Raw genomic sequence first — 17,194 nt, forward strand, 5'->3', positions numbered from 1 at the left:
AACACGAAATAAAAAATCTCAAATAAATACAAAAAAAATATGAGATTAACATGTAAAAGTAACATTAATGCAACAACTTGATCTATATAAGTATCTAATTGCATAAATATGAGCATTCATTCAATAAAAAACTAACATTAACAACAAAATGCATATTAGCACTAACAACATCATGTCATAATTAAAAAATGCATGTTAACATTAACAACCAAATGTTAATGTATTTGTCCAGAATTCTTCAAAATGAGAGTGTTAGCATTCACAATTACAACTGAAAGTTCCAAAAAACATATAAATGGCCAATAGCTCTATGATATGAATTAGGGCCTAGACTCTTGTTGTGTCTCGTCATCATCAATATTTAAGTCTTCAATATCATCATCTGAAGAATCCATATAAATAGGTTTTTCTTCATCTTCATTCTCTGACTCTTCATCATCTACACTTTCTTCATCCACGTCCTCAATTACTTCTTTTGCTTTTCTTTTTCCTTCAATAAAAAATCATGTATTAAATATTTATGTTATGTAATTAAAAAAATACATTTATATTCATAGCTAGATAAAAGGAATATAACTTTACCTCGATCTCTTGAAGACATGTCTTGCCTAGAACCACTTTGTGAAACATGAGGTGAAGTGACTTTTTCAATAGGCACATGCTCAATGGCATTTATGTCGAAGTTCGGATCCAACCATGAATCCTCCAACCAATTGGGATCACTTGACAACACTGGATCTTCCTTCTCCACAATCCACTCATCGTCTGAGTCTATATGATCTAGACATATAGGGTCTTTGGTAGCCCTACTCTTTATATTTCTCTCTCTTAATTTCATATTGTACATTACAAAAACCAATGCATTCATCTTCTCTTGTTCAAGTCTATTCCTTCGTTTTGTATGCACCTATAATTTCAAATCATTGATAATCAAATATAAGATAATTAAACATATAAAAATCTATTTCAAAAATAAAATACAAAGTTATAAATCAATGAGAAAGTACTCCAATTCCTCTCACAGCCCGATGCACTGCATGTCAAACTTAAAATTCGAATTTGCAAAATTCATCAACTCAGGATTTTCGTGCCCAAATGAACTCCATCAATCAGCTGCATTCAAATAAAATAATAAAAAATTGATAAAAACATTAAGAATGTCATAATTAACAAAAACATAAAAAAATATTGACAAATAACAACATAATTGCAAACTTACCATGACTTTTTAATTTTCTTGTTGTAACAGTTGTCTCTCTGCCAAACAAGCCCTTTGCCTTTTTAAATGCATCGATTTGTGTTGTAATTTTCAACCGAATATTTGCATCAGAAACTAATTTTTCAACACAATCATAAAAGTCACTCATAACTTCTCCATCAGGGTTGAAGTTGTCAGCATAATGAAAATGTGGATTTAAATAATAGGCAGTTGCATGCAAAGGCTTATGAAGTTGCAAGTCCCATCGTCTATCAATGATATCCCAAATAGGTTTATATTTTCTTTCGACATTGTCAAGGTTTGAAGCAATTTCCTCATTCGCTCTATCTATTGCCTCATACAAAAATCTCATAGTAGGTTCGTCTGCATCAACGAGTCGCAACACTTTCACGAGAGGTAGTGTAGCTTTAATTGCATATGATATGGCAGCCCAAAACTTATGATCATTAAGAACAATATAAGAAATGTTCTTAGCATCAGATTTCTTATAGTAATTAGATGTTCTAAAATTTGAAGATAAGAACATCGACTTTAACTCTTTCTTATAACATCCAATACTATGAAGTGTAAGATATGTTGTGGCAAAACGAGTGACGGTTAGACGCAGAAGTTCTTTCTTCTTTGTGAATTTTCTCATTAAATTTAATACCCATGCATAACTATAAATGTATCTTGTAATTGTTTTTGCTTTTTTCACTGTATCTTTAAAAATTGATATCTTTCCAATATCTTCTAACATAAGATCCAAGCAGTGAGTTGCACATGGTGTCCAAAAACATGTTTTTCCTGCTGTTAACATATTTCCAGCTGCCACATAATTTGGTGCATTATCTGTAATGAATTGCACCACATTACTTTCACCAACTTCTTTAACAACTTCTTCAAACAACTTACACAAATTTGCACCAGTTTTTTCCATGTCGCTGATATCAACGAACTTCAAAAATACTGTCCCAGATGAGTTGTTCACAAAAAAATTAATTAAGTTTCTTCATTTTCCATCTGTCCAACTATCTGCCATAATACTGCAACCAACCTTTGGCCACTCTTTTTTGAACTCTTTCAAAATTTCATGAGTACAATTTACCTCGTCCTTCAAAATCCACGTTTTGATCTCATGATAAGAAGGCGGTTTGAACCATCGCCCATAATTTGCAATAGCTTCTACCATTGCACCAAAATATGGATTGTTGCAAAGATTAAATGATAAGGCATTTGCATAAAAAATCTACCAATGGCACGACATACATTTTTTCTTTCATCCCTTTTAAAAGCAGTGTTTATTGTGGTTTGTCGTGCTTCTTTGTTCACAAAAAGGTCCATAAGACCAGCTGTACTTGTTTTTGCATCACTACATGATCCACTAGTTTCTTTATTCACATTATCGCCGGTTGATGGTCCAAAATAAACACTTCTCCCGATATCCAACTTGTTTTGTTCTAACTCTTCTTTCTTTAGCCTCTGATCCTTTAGATGATTCTGAAAAAAATCTTTTCACGTCAGGTGGAACCGCTTCGCACATGCTTACACCATGCCTTGTGCCAGCTAAGTGATGTTTCAGCCTATAGATGCCTCCTGCAGTCTCTTTATGACAGTAATTGCAAATTACATGTCCTACGAGTTTGGGATCTTTAGTAGGATTTGGAACTTTAACTCCATGATCCCATCCTACATCTTTTGCTATTGTTCAACTGCAAAAATACATAACACAAAATATATATTAACATCATGCATTCTGCTGACCACATTACATGAAAACAAATGCAAAATAGACAATCCTGGTGTATAAGCTATATAGGAATCCTAGAAAAAAACATAATTGAGCAATAGGAGCTACGCTGCTCATGTGTGCAAAAGTAATAGAAACAAAACAATGACAGCATACATAACTCTTCTGTAATGTAAGAGACTAATATACAACATGCTAACTAAAGGCATAGTAGTCAAGAAGTTGCAAATCTATCAAAATATAATGTGAGTTGAAAGGTTCTTTAAGTATTTTGTCTGTCTTAACCAGGTTTGGTCCATTGCAGGTTTTGTAAACCAAACCCATGATTGTGATCTCTTTAGTTCTTTTAGTTGAAAACACATACCACATTCAAAACTTATCATGTTTAGTCAGATTTTTTAAAGAAATCTAAAAAACAGCTTTTTGTCACTATAAGTCAAAAACGATGAAAGTGAAAAGATGGCTACTTGTGCATGTCCAGAGACTAGAGTATTTCTATATTTGAAGAGGCAAGGAATAACATCCAAAATATTTTGAATCCGTAGTCACTAAACTAATACATAAATACAAACAAGGCTAAAAGGTGACAAGAAAAACACGAGTGACAGCATGGCAAAAAAGTCATTAATAAGACAACAGGAACAGAAGCCAACAGTAAAATATTCATATAATGAACCTAATTTTTAGTTTTAATTAGGCCGAGTGCGTCTAGTGGTCTAAATAGTTGACATGATAACCTTTCATAGTGGAGAACCAAAGAGTGATGGGAAGAGTAAAACAATCTCTCAAGAAAAAAAAGAAAAAAGAAGAAGATGGGAACAGTAAAACAAAGCAAAAAGCTAAGCAGATGAAAAATCGACTTAACTTCAAAACCCCTAAGGCCCTAATATTATCTGTCACCTGGAAGTTCAGAGACATCCAATTTATAACAAGTATGCCAGAAGTATATTGCTTGTCATACAATAATCAAAGAAACAAACTTCTAAATTTTTAGCTACAAACTGAAAATTCATATCATGAAGAGAGAATTCAAACTTATACTAATTCACAGACAAAAACATACACAGATTTTTTGTTTCTTTAACATCCAAAAAGCCTCGAACCGATTTACACCATTACCCCAAGAAAAAGATAAGGAACCATGAACAACCATGAAACTGAATCCTCAATTCAATGTTCTCTTAAACCAAGAGAAAACAAATGCTAAATCTTAACTCCACATCACCACAAGGGAGAAACTCAGAAACACAGTCTATTAGCTAATTCAATTCCCAAAAGACAAAAAGATTGAAACCATAAACAAAGGAACAGAATACCTCCGTTCAACCAAAGAGTTAAGGGCTTATGATGAGGATGGCGCTCTGCATCCACGAAGTAGTAAAAGAGACCCCCTGCCCACCAAAGGTGACGACAGGGGCTCCGCCCCCCTGTCGGTCGACCCCAAAAGAAAGGCAGGGGGTAACCCCCTACCGAAGAGAGGCAACGATAGGGGGCTCTTCCCCTCTGTCGGTCGACCCCTCAAAAGAAAGGCAGGGGTAAGCCCCTGCCTGATGACAAGGTGAGCGACAGGGGGCTCTGCCCCCCTGTCGGTCGACCCCTCAAAAGAAAGGCAAGGGGTAAACCCCCTGCCTGACGACAAGGTGAGCGACAGAGGGGGAGCCCTCTATCGAAAATGAAAGAGACAGGGGGCATCGCCCCCCTGTCGGTCAACCAAGAGAGAAAAGCAGAGGGGGGGAACCCCCTGCCCACCAAAGGCGACGACAGGGGCTCCGCCCCCTGTCGGTCGACCAAGAGAGGCAACGACCAAGAGAGAAAAAGCAGACTGGGGGGGGGGGGGGGTGTAAAAACCGTAAGTTTTGCCATTTAAATTTTGGGGAAAACATGCAATTTGGACCTAAGATCCATATTTCGGATCTCGGACCCATAAATGGGTATTGATGCATAGCTTAGGGCTTTTAAAAAATATATATATATATAATATATATATGTTAACGTTTGTAATAAAGCGATATGTATGGCGAACTCACGGATCCACAGTTGGATCCATTTGGATCCAACTTGTGGACCCATTTTCGTTAAGAAACAGGCGTAGACCAAACTCGGGGTCGGTTACCGGGTCCCGGGTCCGGACCCGGGTCGCCCCTGTGTATCGAGTAAAAGAAAAAGGGGGCAACCCGATAAGGGTTGCCCGATTTTTCTGAAAAAGGGGAAAGTAAGAAGGGGGAGGGTTAGGGTGCTGAGAGTAAACCCTAACCCCTATCGTGTGAGGGGAAAAAGGGAAAGGTGAGCCGCAGCCTCCGGCAAAAGGGGAACAACCTCCACCAAATTCGGAAGGCTTCCTCCTTTAAGATGGCAGGTTGGTATCCCCTTCCCCTTTACCTCTCTATTTTCGCCCCAAATCTCTCTCACTCTCCTCGTTTTGGCGCACATTGCTGGAGCCACACCACCGGCAACTCCCCAACTGCGGCAGGCGTGCGCACTACCCTTGGCAGGCGACGATCCTTCCTCCTCGTTGTTTCCCTTCAGCCGGAGCTCGATAGTGGGGGTGGGATCGACCTCAGCCGATCTCTCTCTAGTTAAGCTGCCTCCGATCATCCGGATTTGCGAAACGAGGTACGGGTACCTCTTCTTGATTCAAATGGGGCATCGGTGGAGATTTGATCTCCATGCAACAGTCGATGGAAATCTCATGGAGAACAGTTTCCACTGTTACTCCCTTGCACCTTCTGTGCTCTTGTTGTATTGAAGAAAAAAAAATAGATTTAAAAGCTTTTCCTGCATGCTTTGGGGCCCAGGTATGTAGTCGGTTGGGCTGTGAACCAGACCCAGCCAACTGGGTCGGCTGGGTGGGTCTAGCTGGGTGCTAGACCCAGTTTTAGCTGAGTCTTTTATTCCAAATTTCTTATTTTAATTTGAATGGTTAGAATAAGTTGATATTGATTAATGAAGTTTTGCATCAGCATTATCGTGTTGATAGATATCTTTTAATTGAACTTGAATGGTCAGAATAATGTTGATATTGTTTAATAAAGTTTTGCATCAGCATTATCGTGTTGATAGATATCTTTTATCTGAACTTGAATGGTTAGAATAAGTTGATATTGTTTAATGAAATTGGCATCAGATTTATCAAGCTGATAGGCATTCTTATTTTAATTTGAATGGTTAGAATAAATTGAGATTGATTAATGAAGTTTTGCATCAGAATTATCATGTTAATAGGCATTTTTAGTTTGAACTTGAATGGTTAGAATAAGTTGATATTGTTTAATGAAATTGGCATCAGATTTATCAAGTTGATAGGCATTCTTATTTTAATTTGAATGGTTAGAATAAGTTGAGATTGATTAATGAAGTTTTGCATCAGAATTATCATGTTAATAGGCATTTTTAGTTTGAACTTGAATGGTTAGAATAAGTTGATATTGTTTAATGAAATTGACATCAGATTTATCAAGCTGATAGGCATTCTTATTTTAATTTGAATGGTTAGAATAAGTTGATATTGATTAATGAAGTTTTGCATCAGCATTATCATGTTGATAGGTATCTTTTAATTGAACTTGAATGGTCAGAATAATGTTGATATTGTTTAATAAAGTTTTGCATCAGAATTTTCATGTTAATAGGCATCTTTTATTTGAACTTGAATGGTTAGAATGAGATGATAATTCATCCATAGTTTAATTCTGATATGTCTTAGAAATTAAATATGGTATTGAATTTGTGATCATTGCTTAGCAACTGTTAAAGCTTAACCAGCTGGGCATTTAGGAAAACCTGAGACAAAAAGGGATTGTACCTAGTGATTTCAAAAAGAGATATACCTATAAAGTAATTCAATGGTGGTTTTCGAAATAGGATAGCTGTCGTTTTGACAACATACACAGGTCCATACTGGACCTGTGAATATGCTGCCAGACCCAGCCGATGGGATCGGCTGGGCTGGGTCCAGTCTTTTCATAAGAATCTATATATAGGTCTGTCTATATATATATATATATATATATATATATATATATATATATATATATATATATATATATATATATATATATATATATATATATATATATATGTAAACAGGGATATTAGCATATGGCATCCCTTTTTGGTGCGCTTCCGGACAGCATACACAGCCCATGTTTGGGCCTGTGTCTATGCTGCCACACCCAGCCGATAGGGTCGACTAGGCTGAGCTGCTAATTTCAAAACTTCTCTTATGCGGGGAACCATGTCATGTTAGTAACATAGGTTGTTAGCATATGAAAACAGGGCCTGGTTACGTGATTGATAAAGTTAAAAAAATTCTAATCTTTCGATGCATGATAAATCTTGAGCATGAATCATGTACCTACAGTCTCATTTCTCTTTATGTTAGGAGTTGAGGTGGTGTACATGATTGTTGGAACATGTTTACTCATTGATGTACTTGATGTGTGTTGTTACATTACATATGATTGTGATTCCTACATTAGTGTTCCGGTGATCAGAATGAATCATCGAGGGTTTGGTAAACCCGAGCTGTGGAAATGTTTTCTGTTACTCATTTCAATGCATTTCAAAGATCATGCTTTATAAATATTTCAGTTTTGTTGCACTGTTCTATATGTTTCCACAGGCCGGAGTCCTGTGATGGCTCTCGCGAGGTAGATGCGAGCTTTTATCTTTCTTTTTGCATATGATATTGCAAAACTTAAGAAATTAATTAAAAAGTAATAACAAAGCACAATGTAATATACCTTCTGGGATCACCCATCTGGAGAATGGGGATCTTAGAAATCCGGTCTTGGGGAGACTGTGAGGATACAAAACTCCGTGTGCGTAATTTTGGTCCCCTGAACCCGATATGGAGGTTCCTTCTCCTGGCCACGGTTTTAGGGAGAGTCCGCCACTTTACCCAGGAGTGGTGTGTTTGACACAACTGTTGTTTTTTGTACCAAGGAAGTGGAACTTGTGGGCGTGGGGTGTCCCTTGTGTCCCCGACATTAGATGTGGAGGTCTAATGTTCCGAAGGTGATTCGGTCGAGGGCCAAGTTGGAACCCAGTAATAAAATATAAATTGTGTGCTAAGCTACCCTGGGAACCTAACTTGACCTCGGGATTGTACCCGTTTGGTGTATCCGCGGGCAACGGTAATTAAAAAGAGAAACTTAAAGTTGTATGCATTTAATAGGGCATGTATAAGGAAACAAAAGACTTAATGGAAGATAATAAAATGATTCATGCATTGCACAAAAGACATGCACTTTTCCTGTTATGCATTAGATCATGCATACTTTAGTGGTTTCCTTATTCAATACATGAGGGTAAGTGTTGAATGTTTAATTCTTGTTGCATGCTGAAATTTTAGTAGATGTCACTGCTTTACTGTCCTTGTATGCTTAGCATTCATGATTGTTGCATGAATAAATTCTCAAATGCTATAAACTGTCTTGTATGTATTTCCCTTAATTGTTGCATGACATCTCATCTTGACTCTTTATCTCACTTGTTTCATTAAGAAGTAGCTGTGCTCAGGATTTCGATTCTGACACCCTACTTCATTGGTTTTTCGCAGGAACAGGTGATCAGTGAAGTCGACAGCTACTGCGAGGGCGCGAGAGTCACAACAAGTTTTGACAGTCTTCTTTGTGGACAGAGTGGCTCTTTATTTAGTTTTTCAGTCTAGTGTTCTTGTTATTTGCTTATTGTCATCAGTGGTTACTTGAGTCAGACACTTTATTTTTGAGATTTGCTTTTAATTCATGAATAAAGGTAATGGTTAGTTTATGGGTGTTAATTGCAAGTTCTTTTGTGGTTTATGGCTATCCAGTTGGAATTGGAACTGTGAGGACCCCGGGTCTCTGGGGAGTTTTCCGCACTGTTTTAGAAAAAAAAAATCCGCATTTTCAAAGGGGATGAGTTGGGGTCGTTACAGGGGGACCCCTTGCCCACCAAAGGCGACGACAGGGGGCACCGCCCCCTGTCGATTGACCCCAAAAGAATGGCAGGGGGTAACCCCCTGCCGAAGAGAGGCGACAACAGGGAGCTCTGCCCCCCTGTCGGTCGACCCATCACGGAGAAGAAGAAGCAAAGAAGTTTACCTGTCACCGAAAAACGCAGAGGTCGCCAGAATGGACGGCGATGGCGGTGAGTCGCTGGCGTCCTCGTAACAAAGAAAAGAAGACGGTGGTGGTCGGCGGGTCGCTGATGCCTTCTCAGCAGAGGAAAGAATAAGGTGGAAGAGGCGATGATCGGCGACGGGTGGTGGCCGGCGGCGAGTGGTGGACGGTGACAGCAGTGGCGGGGGACGAGAGGGGACGGAGTGGAGAGAGAAGGGACGAGGGCTTTCCCTCGCCCCGAAGCGCCTGTGTCTTTTTTAAAGACACAGGTTCTCGATCCTTCGAGAATACGAGCCCGGATCCAGGTCGAACTCGGGTCTGGGCCATCTGATTTTTTAATGCGCGCCTCACTTTAAGGCGCGCCTCGCCTCAAGGCGTACGCCTCAAGGCGCATGAGGCGTACGCTTTTATAGTTTTGCGCTTTTTAAGTGCGCCTCAAGGCGAAAAGGCCCTCGCCTCGAGGCGAGGCGCGCTTTTTGTGCCTTGAGGCGCGTTTTTAACAGCACTTGTCACAACACATGCGTGAGGCTTTTGTCACTTCAACTTCCATGTCAGCAAGCAGTCTTCTAAGCCAAACTACCTTCATTGTTGTGGTAGCTATAGTTCGGTATTCAGCTTCGGTTCACGAAAAAGAGAGCTTATGTTACTTCTTACATCGCCACGAAATCAAGGATTCACCTAAAAAGACACAAAAACGAATGGTTGAGTGTCTATTATTGAAATCACCTCCCCAGTCAACATCAGTATAAGCAATTAAATCTAATGAAGATGAAGCAAATAAGAAGAGGCATCATGAAAGGGAAGACTTAATGTATCTAACAGTACGCAAAACTGCTCTCATGTGAACAGAAGTGAGAGCGTGCTGAAATTGATGAGTTGTGTGTACATCGTGTGCTATATTAGATCTAGTAATGGAGAGATAAGGAAGTGCTCCAATAAGTTGTCTGTAAGAAGTAGGATCATCAAGAGGTTCTTCATCATCGATTCTCATTTTTGTGTTTAAAACTTCTAGAGTATCCACTTTCTTATCATATGTAATTTCGGACCTGAAAACAATATTAAAAGCAAACTTAAATTGAGATAATAAATATCGAGGGAAATAAGCAACTTCAATTCCTAAAAAATATTTCAATAAACCTAAATCAATTATTCCAAAATGATTTTTAAAAAGTTATTTAACATTTTCAAATCCCTGTTTGTCTCCTCCGGTGATTGATCATGTCATCTACGTAAAGAAGAAGAAGAAGAAGAAGAAGAATTCCTGCATCAGAAATCTTAACAAGCAAACAGTGTCAATTAGGCAAGTTCTGAATCTAATATCAAGCATAACATGACTAAACCTATCATACGAGGCTTTTGGTGCCTATTTAAGACCATAAAGAGCTTTTTCTAAATGAAGAGTCTTACCCTTAGCAATACTTATACCAGATGGTGCTTTCATATATATTTCTTCGACTAGGTTTTCATTGAGAAAAGCATTTTTGACATCGATTTGAAATATAGGTCATTTTCTAATAAAGGCTAAGGTTATCAGGGTCTTAACTGTGGTCATCCTAGCAACTGGAGCAAAAGTATCTTCGTAGTCTCTGCCATACTCTTAGGAATACCCCTTGGCCACTAATCTGACTTTATATCTTTCAAAAGTTTCATCACTCTTGGTTTTAATCATATAAACTCACCTACATCCTATAGGTTTCTTTCTTTATGGAATATCTTGAATAGTCCAAGTGTTAGCCATTTTTAAGGCTTCTAATTCTACCCTCATGGCTTCTACCCATTCTATATGATCTTTGGCTTGAGTATAGGATGAAGGTTCTATATACGAATGTATTAATGCAATAAATGCCTTATATGTGGGTGAAAAGGATTCGTAGGACACAAATTTATCAAGAGGTTTAGAGATTCTGGATGACCTTCTGGTTTGTGCTTCGGAATATTTTTTCAATGCACATGAAAGATTAGATTCGCTACATCTTAAGTATTGCAAACAACTGGTGTCCCTATGGTTTGCTCTTCGTTAATAACATTATGTTCAGTATCAATAATACCTTGACCATCGTCAAGGTCACATTCATAGTCACATCCATCATATTTCAAAGTTAAATTTATCAAAAAAGAATATTTGGTTAATTTTTTGATCTTTTCAAAATCAAAAAAACTTTTTTTTAAAGAAGGATACATTTCTTGATACATACATTTTTTTCATTTTTAATATCAAAACACCTATAGCCTTTTTTATTATCTCCATAACCTAAGAAGGCACAAAGAATGGCACGGGGAGAGACTTTATCATTTTTGTTAGTAAAGACAACATTTGCATCCAAAAACTCTTAATCTAGAGTAGTTAGGAGGTAATTTGACAAGTTTTTCACTTCAATTTTTATTCTTCAAAGAAGAAGATGGCATTCAGTTAATGAGATAGGTGGCAGTTAGGGCCACTTCAGCCCAAAATTCTTTTGGTATTTGGTTTGTTATCAATAAAGTCCTAGTGATTTCTATAATGTGTCGGTGTTTTCGTTCGGTCAAACCATTTTGTTGTGGTATGTGAAGGCAAGATCTTTGATGTGTGATGCCATGTAAATTGAGATAACCTTTAAATTCTTTTGACAAAAAATTCCCTCCTGAATCGGTGCGAAAAATGAAAATATCATTTTGAAATTTATTTTTAGCTATTTTGTGAAATATTTAAAAATGCAAAAAAAACTTTGATTTATGTTTAAGTAGATCCAAGTATGCCTAGAGAAGTATTCAATAAAAATTACATAGTATGTGTATCTGTCTTTTGATAAGACCAGTGTGGGACCCCAAACATCCGAATGTATTAACTCAAGTGGTCTAGATAAAACAAAAGTTCTATCATGAAACAGTAATCTCTTCATTTTACCAAGAATACAATCTTTACAAGCAAAATTTTTAGAATTACAAAATTTTCCTAAACTTGAAAAGTGTTGGATTTTGGATATATGAAGATGGCCAAGTCTTTATGCCATAGATCCAAATCAAATTTCTAAACATTATAACAAAAAGCATTCTTGGGTAATTCTAAAAAATCCATATAATAGAGTCCTTCTCTATGGCCTTCCCCAATCAGCTTCCCTGACTAGTGATCTTGTACCCGACAACCATGACAAGAGAAGGAGATGTTACACCCACAATCAGATATTTGAAAAACAGGTAAAAGATTTAGATTAATTTGGTAATATATCTAACTTTTGGGATAAAGATTTTTTTGGAGTTTTGAAAATTTTTGAAATTTTCTATTCCTTTTATCTCAAGAGATGTATCATCAGCTGTGAAAACATTTGACACACTTGAGTTATTATTATGACATTCGGACAAACTATTGATATTTGGGATCATATGAAAGAAAGCACCAAAGTCAAGGAGCGAAGGAAAGTTACCGGGATCAAAGAAGGATGAGACAATTGCTCCGGTTGAGGCTTTAGTTGAAGAAGATGCTCATTTGAGAAGAGGTTGAAGAATTTTCATTAGTTGTGTCATAGACACGGTGCATCTTGATTGGCTTGATCTTTTTATTCTTGTGATGAACCGACGGATGCAACTTTCTTTTCATCTCTTTTCTTTAATTTAGGGCATTTAGGCCTATAGTGTCCTCGTTCATGACAATGGCGACAAATGACTTCTTTTTGTCATAATCATTACCTTGTCTACCGAAATGAGGCAGCATGGGCTAGATACGATTAGAACGAAATCCTTTTCATTCTTTGGAGTATTCTTTTTTAGCCTATTTTCCTCCATAATTAATTCTTCAATTGTGTCAACAATAGAGGAAACTTTTCTAGAAGGGCTGATTTGGTTGTTTCAAATTCTGGCCTCAAACCATTTACAAATTGGTAAAAATGTTCTATATCAAGTTGTTTTTAACGAAGCTCGATATCTTCAGGACAATGTCACTTTAGCTTAAGAAGAACCAACTCTTCCAAAAGTTCGGACAACTCATTATAATATTCTCTAATACTTTTATCCCTTTGGGTCATAGTTCGCACCTTATTTTTCAAATTGCACACGTGTAATGTCTTTAAGGGAATACATATTTCTAAGATACTCTCAAGCCTTATTAGCATGCTCGAATTTGGCAAAACTAAAGCATTTCTTGATGTCTACGCTATTAATTAGCCAAGACATGATCATGGCATGCCCCATCCTCCATTCTTTCTACTTTTTCTCATAGGTGGCTAATGTCTTATTTTTCTCTCCTTCAGTGAGAGGTACCTCTTTCTTATTTTCAGTCTTTGTGTAAATTAGTTTTTGTTCCGAATCGGAACCGTCTACTAACCCCCACAACCCCTTTCACCAAATGTGACGCTTCATAATTGAAGCCCACATCACATAATTGGTATCATTTAGTTTTACGGGCATGACGTGACTTTATCATTGTCATCCATTCTTAAAGGGTGAAGAAGAAAGAGAGAAGATGCGAGAAAAAAGAAAAAGGAAGAAAATATGAGAAAAAGAAGGAAGAGAAATAGCACCATCACGATCTTTGAGTAGTCAATGATCCTTCAAATGACTTCTTTCTTCAAGAGCACTTGAATCACGAACAAGGAGACAAAGCAACTTTTGATAGAATGGCACGAAAAACAATGTGCCAACTCTCCAAGATCTAGAAGCTTCCAAGCACCGATACCATATAAGGAAATAAAGATCATCCACGAAAGCACAAATGCTTGTAATAAGTGTCTATTAAAGACACTTTAATCATAACCTACAAAATGGTATAAATGAGAGAACTCAAAAAGGGAAAATATAAACTTTATTTCATTCACATAAAATTCTTAAGAAGCATGTTACAAGGAGAAGGGAGTCACCCCTATTTATATACAATGAGTTAGGGAGAGAGAAGAGCTTTTAGAGGACTCTAGGGAGTCGTTGGAGCTAGTCCAACAGCTCTAATTGTAGCCGTTGGACTAGCTCCAACGGCTATCAAAACTAGTCAATTCTTGACTAGTTTTGAGTCTAGTGAACTAGACAAACCTAAAAATACAAAAATAAAGAGAAAAAGAAAATTAAATAAATATAAATTATTATATATTAAAATATATTATATTATATATAATTATATTTATGTATATATACACTTTTTAACAATACTAATACCCCACCCAATCCATCTGGAAATCTTGCTTTAAACTCTTCGCACCCGGATACGAGGTGCTCCTTCTTTACATTTATGGAGATGCTTTTTGCACGAGCATCATAATTGGAATAGCCTTATTACTCCAAAGAAATCCATTTCCATTTTTTCAAAGGAAAATCAAAGATTATTCTTGTTCTTGTATAATTCTCATGTATATGAATGTGAATCTGTACTAGTTTTCCTTCGTAAACAATCCTCTCATTTACTGTCAATATCTTCTCTAGCCTTTCTTGAGAGAACACATTTTTATGGAAAAATAAAACATCTTGTAGTGGCACCTCGTAATGATTCTCAAAGGACCCTGCTCCTCTGGTTCTTCAAGGAACCCTTGATGCATTATGTTTATTTCAGCCTCCTTTCATAAGGACCCCTTTCATATGAAAGGGACACCATTTCCATGGGGACCACAATGAACGCCCCACGGTCGGGCCAGCTGAGTTTCACATGAAACCCAATGGCTTCGTATGATACCGGCATCACACTCTCCCTATCTTAGGAAGCAATATCCTGGGCTTTATGTTTTTTACGAAATGAACTGTTCCTACCGCCATGGGTGTAAGAAATGCACCATTAAAAATTTAAACAAAAAAACTGTGCCTAACTCCAGGATATTTTAGATAGATTAAGCATAGACAATTCAAGCAAGAGAGCTTATGAAGGAAATAGTATAGCCACATTTCTTTTCTTCAATCAAGTTTTTGTTAGGGCTGTAAGGGACTTAATATGTACAAATAGTGAGTGGATATGAAAGATTCAGAAGATGAATGAAAGTTGAAACTGAACAGAAAAGTTGGGAAATAACAAATAAACAAAAGAGTAGTTGCCCAATAAGTAGCAGTTTCTAGAACACATGGTACAATTATTATATTCAGTGCCTACACTCCTAATATTTTATCCATGCCTCTATCACTATAAACATGCTGCTGAGGTTAGTGAAAAACAAAGTCTCTAGAAAAGATCTACAACTACAAATTGAGCATGCACAGATGCACACACTGAAAAAATAGACAAAGAAAGTTACCTAAATCTTTTTTGAGTACCACAAGTAATAATTGCATAAGGATCCGATGTGCCATTTATGTTAGCACCGATCAGATTTTTTGCTGCCAAGAGTTCCAACTGCAACAAGGAAAATGAAAACCTCTTGCATGAATAACCTATCCTGATAAAGGTACTAGGACAAAAATTACTCGATAGATGGACTGACTCAGAAAGTTAACAATATACTTTGTTGCAGTTGAAGTTACTTTTTCAGAGAAAAATAAAATATCCAACATACAGGAAAGAATACCTTTATCAGATAGGAAGATGAGCTTTGTGATCCCACTTTCAGCTGGACCATCTACAAAATAAGTGGACAACTGCAAGTCAAACAAATGCAAATTATTTCATGACAGAAAAAGGTAAAAAGACAAATCAAAGTATCATTTGTTGCATCAGATCTAGGCAAAATATAACTCCTGCTACACTGGAAATCTCAAGGCAGAAAAACAAGCTTTTAGGTTTGCCGTTCACATGATTCTACTTTCACAAGAAAATAGCAACAGTTTTCGAGCCATATGACAAACAGCAACATGATTTTCATGATTCATGAACAACTCACTGACCATTATCTGTCATTGACTCCCATGTCCTCGTCCCCTTAATAATAACAACACTAATAACAAGATCCTCACTCAAGAATAAGAAATAGAATCAGCCTACAGAAAACAGTGAATGCAATAAAAAAGAACAATTTCATTGTAAAACATGCCAAACTAGGAGTGATATTGATGAAAGCAATCAATCTGCAAAATTGAAAGAAAAATAGGAGATATGTTCAAGCCAACAGCCCAGCTAAGTGTCAAAACTGTATCTTCCATAGTATTTGATATAGCTGCTGCTGTAAATCTGGTATTGCTGCACAAAACAGGTTAGAGATTAGAGGATTGAATAAAATGTAAGTAGGAAGAGAGGCAACACGTTGAGGAGGAAACAAGGAGAGTACCCAATCGGGCATCTCATGGACTTATACATGAGTCCCCTGCTTGGGGACCAAGTTAACTTGGATCCTATGTCACCTGGGTACGGGTGCGGGTGCGGGTGCGGGTACGGGTACGGGTACGGGTACGACACAGAAATTCCATAAAATGTGGGTATATATATGTTAAATATCACATAAATACAAAATAAATTCAAAATAAACTGAGTATAATCTAAGTATTTATGCTATATCTAAAATATATATTATATACTGAAAATATAATCATAAATTGAATACAAACTTGTATGTACGGAGGGTAAAATGGTGTGTCCAAGTATCGACGCTTGTCGAGATGGGAACACGCATGTCGACACGGGTACGGAGGGCAAAATGGAGTATCCAGGTAATTGATATTCTAACCTATCTGTTAAGATAAGTCAACTAATTAATGTTTATCCATGCTTAAGTTTTTTACAAATAATAAGGGACCTAACTGTAAATTTTTTTTTTTTGGTTAATCTCTTTTTAAACAGGAGATTAGACCTAAATGAAATCTCTCTCTCTCTCTCTCTCTCTCTCTCTCTCCATGGTATAAGAGCTAACGCTCTTGGGAACGTGTGAAGGAAATCGCGTGAAGGTGGATCGCGTGATCGCGTGAAGGCAGATCGCGTGTAGAAGATCGGGCATGAAGGTGGATTGCGTGATTTTGAGATCGTGTGTAGAAGATCGGGTAAGTTTTTTCCTTTTTGGTACAGATCTGATAACAGATTTGTAGTCTGACAAAAGTCATGACTCAGATCTGTAATCAGATCTACAAGTCGGGGTGAATCCATGGCCTTTCCCTTGTACCAATCTGGTGAGTGGTATGGATGTTGTGCAGACGTTATGAAGCAGGCGCGAGGCATTTTATGTGTTTATGCTTGGAATGACAACGTGGAGCAGACGCTGATCTTAAGGTTTTCATTGGCAGCGTGAAGCAGACGCTGTTGTCATTTTTTTTTTTTGTTAGATCTGATATAGA

At 37.2% G+C, this 17,194-nt stretch overlaps 1 protein-coding gene and 1 long non-coding RNA gene across 2 annotated transcripts in view; both read right to left on the reverse strand.

Annotated features, from left to right (window-relative positions):
• Positions 1 to 17,194, reverse strand: part of LOC149829847 (BAG-associated GRAM protein 1-like) — a 145,915-nt gene that overhangs the window by 116,030 nt on the left and 12,691 nt on the right. Inside the window, exons 2-3 of the mRNA XM_090016117.1 lie at positions 15,502 to 15,552; positions 15,232 to 15,329 (exon numbers count right to left, since the gene is read on the reverse strand). Of these exons, the coding sequence (XP_089872243.1) occupies positions 15,232 to 15,329; positions 15,502 to 15,552 (149 nt within the window). The remainder of the gene's footprint in view (positions 1 to 15,231; positions 15,330 to 15,501; positions 15,553 to 17,194) is intronic.
• LOC149829848 (uncharacterized) lies at positions 158 to 908 on the reverse strand. The gene is made up of 2 exons (XR_016433601.1): positions 583 to 908; positions 158 to 490 (listed from the first exon to the last, which is right to left on the reverse strand). It is a non-coding gene; the product is annotated as an uncharacterized LOC149829848 (long non-coding RNA).

The sequence above is a fragment of the Nuphar pumila genome, chromosome 8 (assembly GCF_984573655.1).
Source record: "Nuphar pumila chromosome 8, dmNupPumi1.hap1.1, whole genome shotgun sequence".
NCBI lineage: Eukaryota > Viridiplantae > Streptophyta > Magnoliopsida > Nymphaeales > Nymphaeaceae > Nuphar > Nuphar pumila.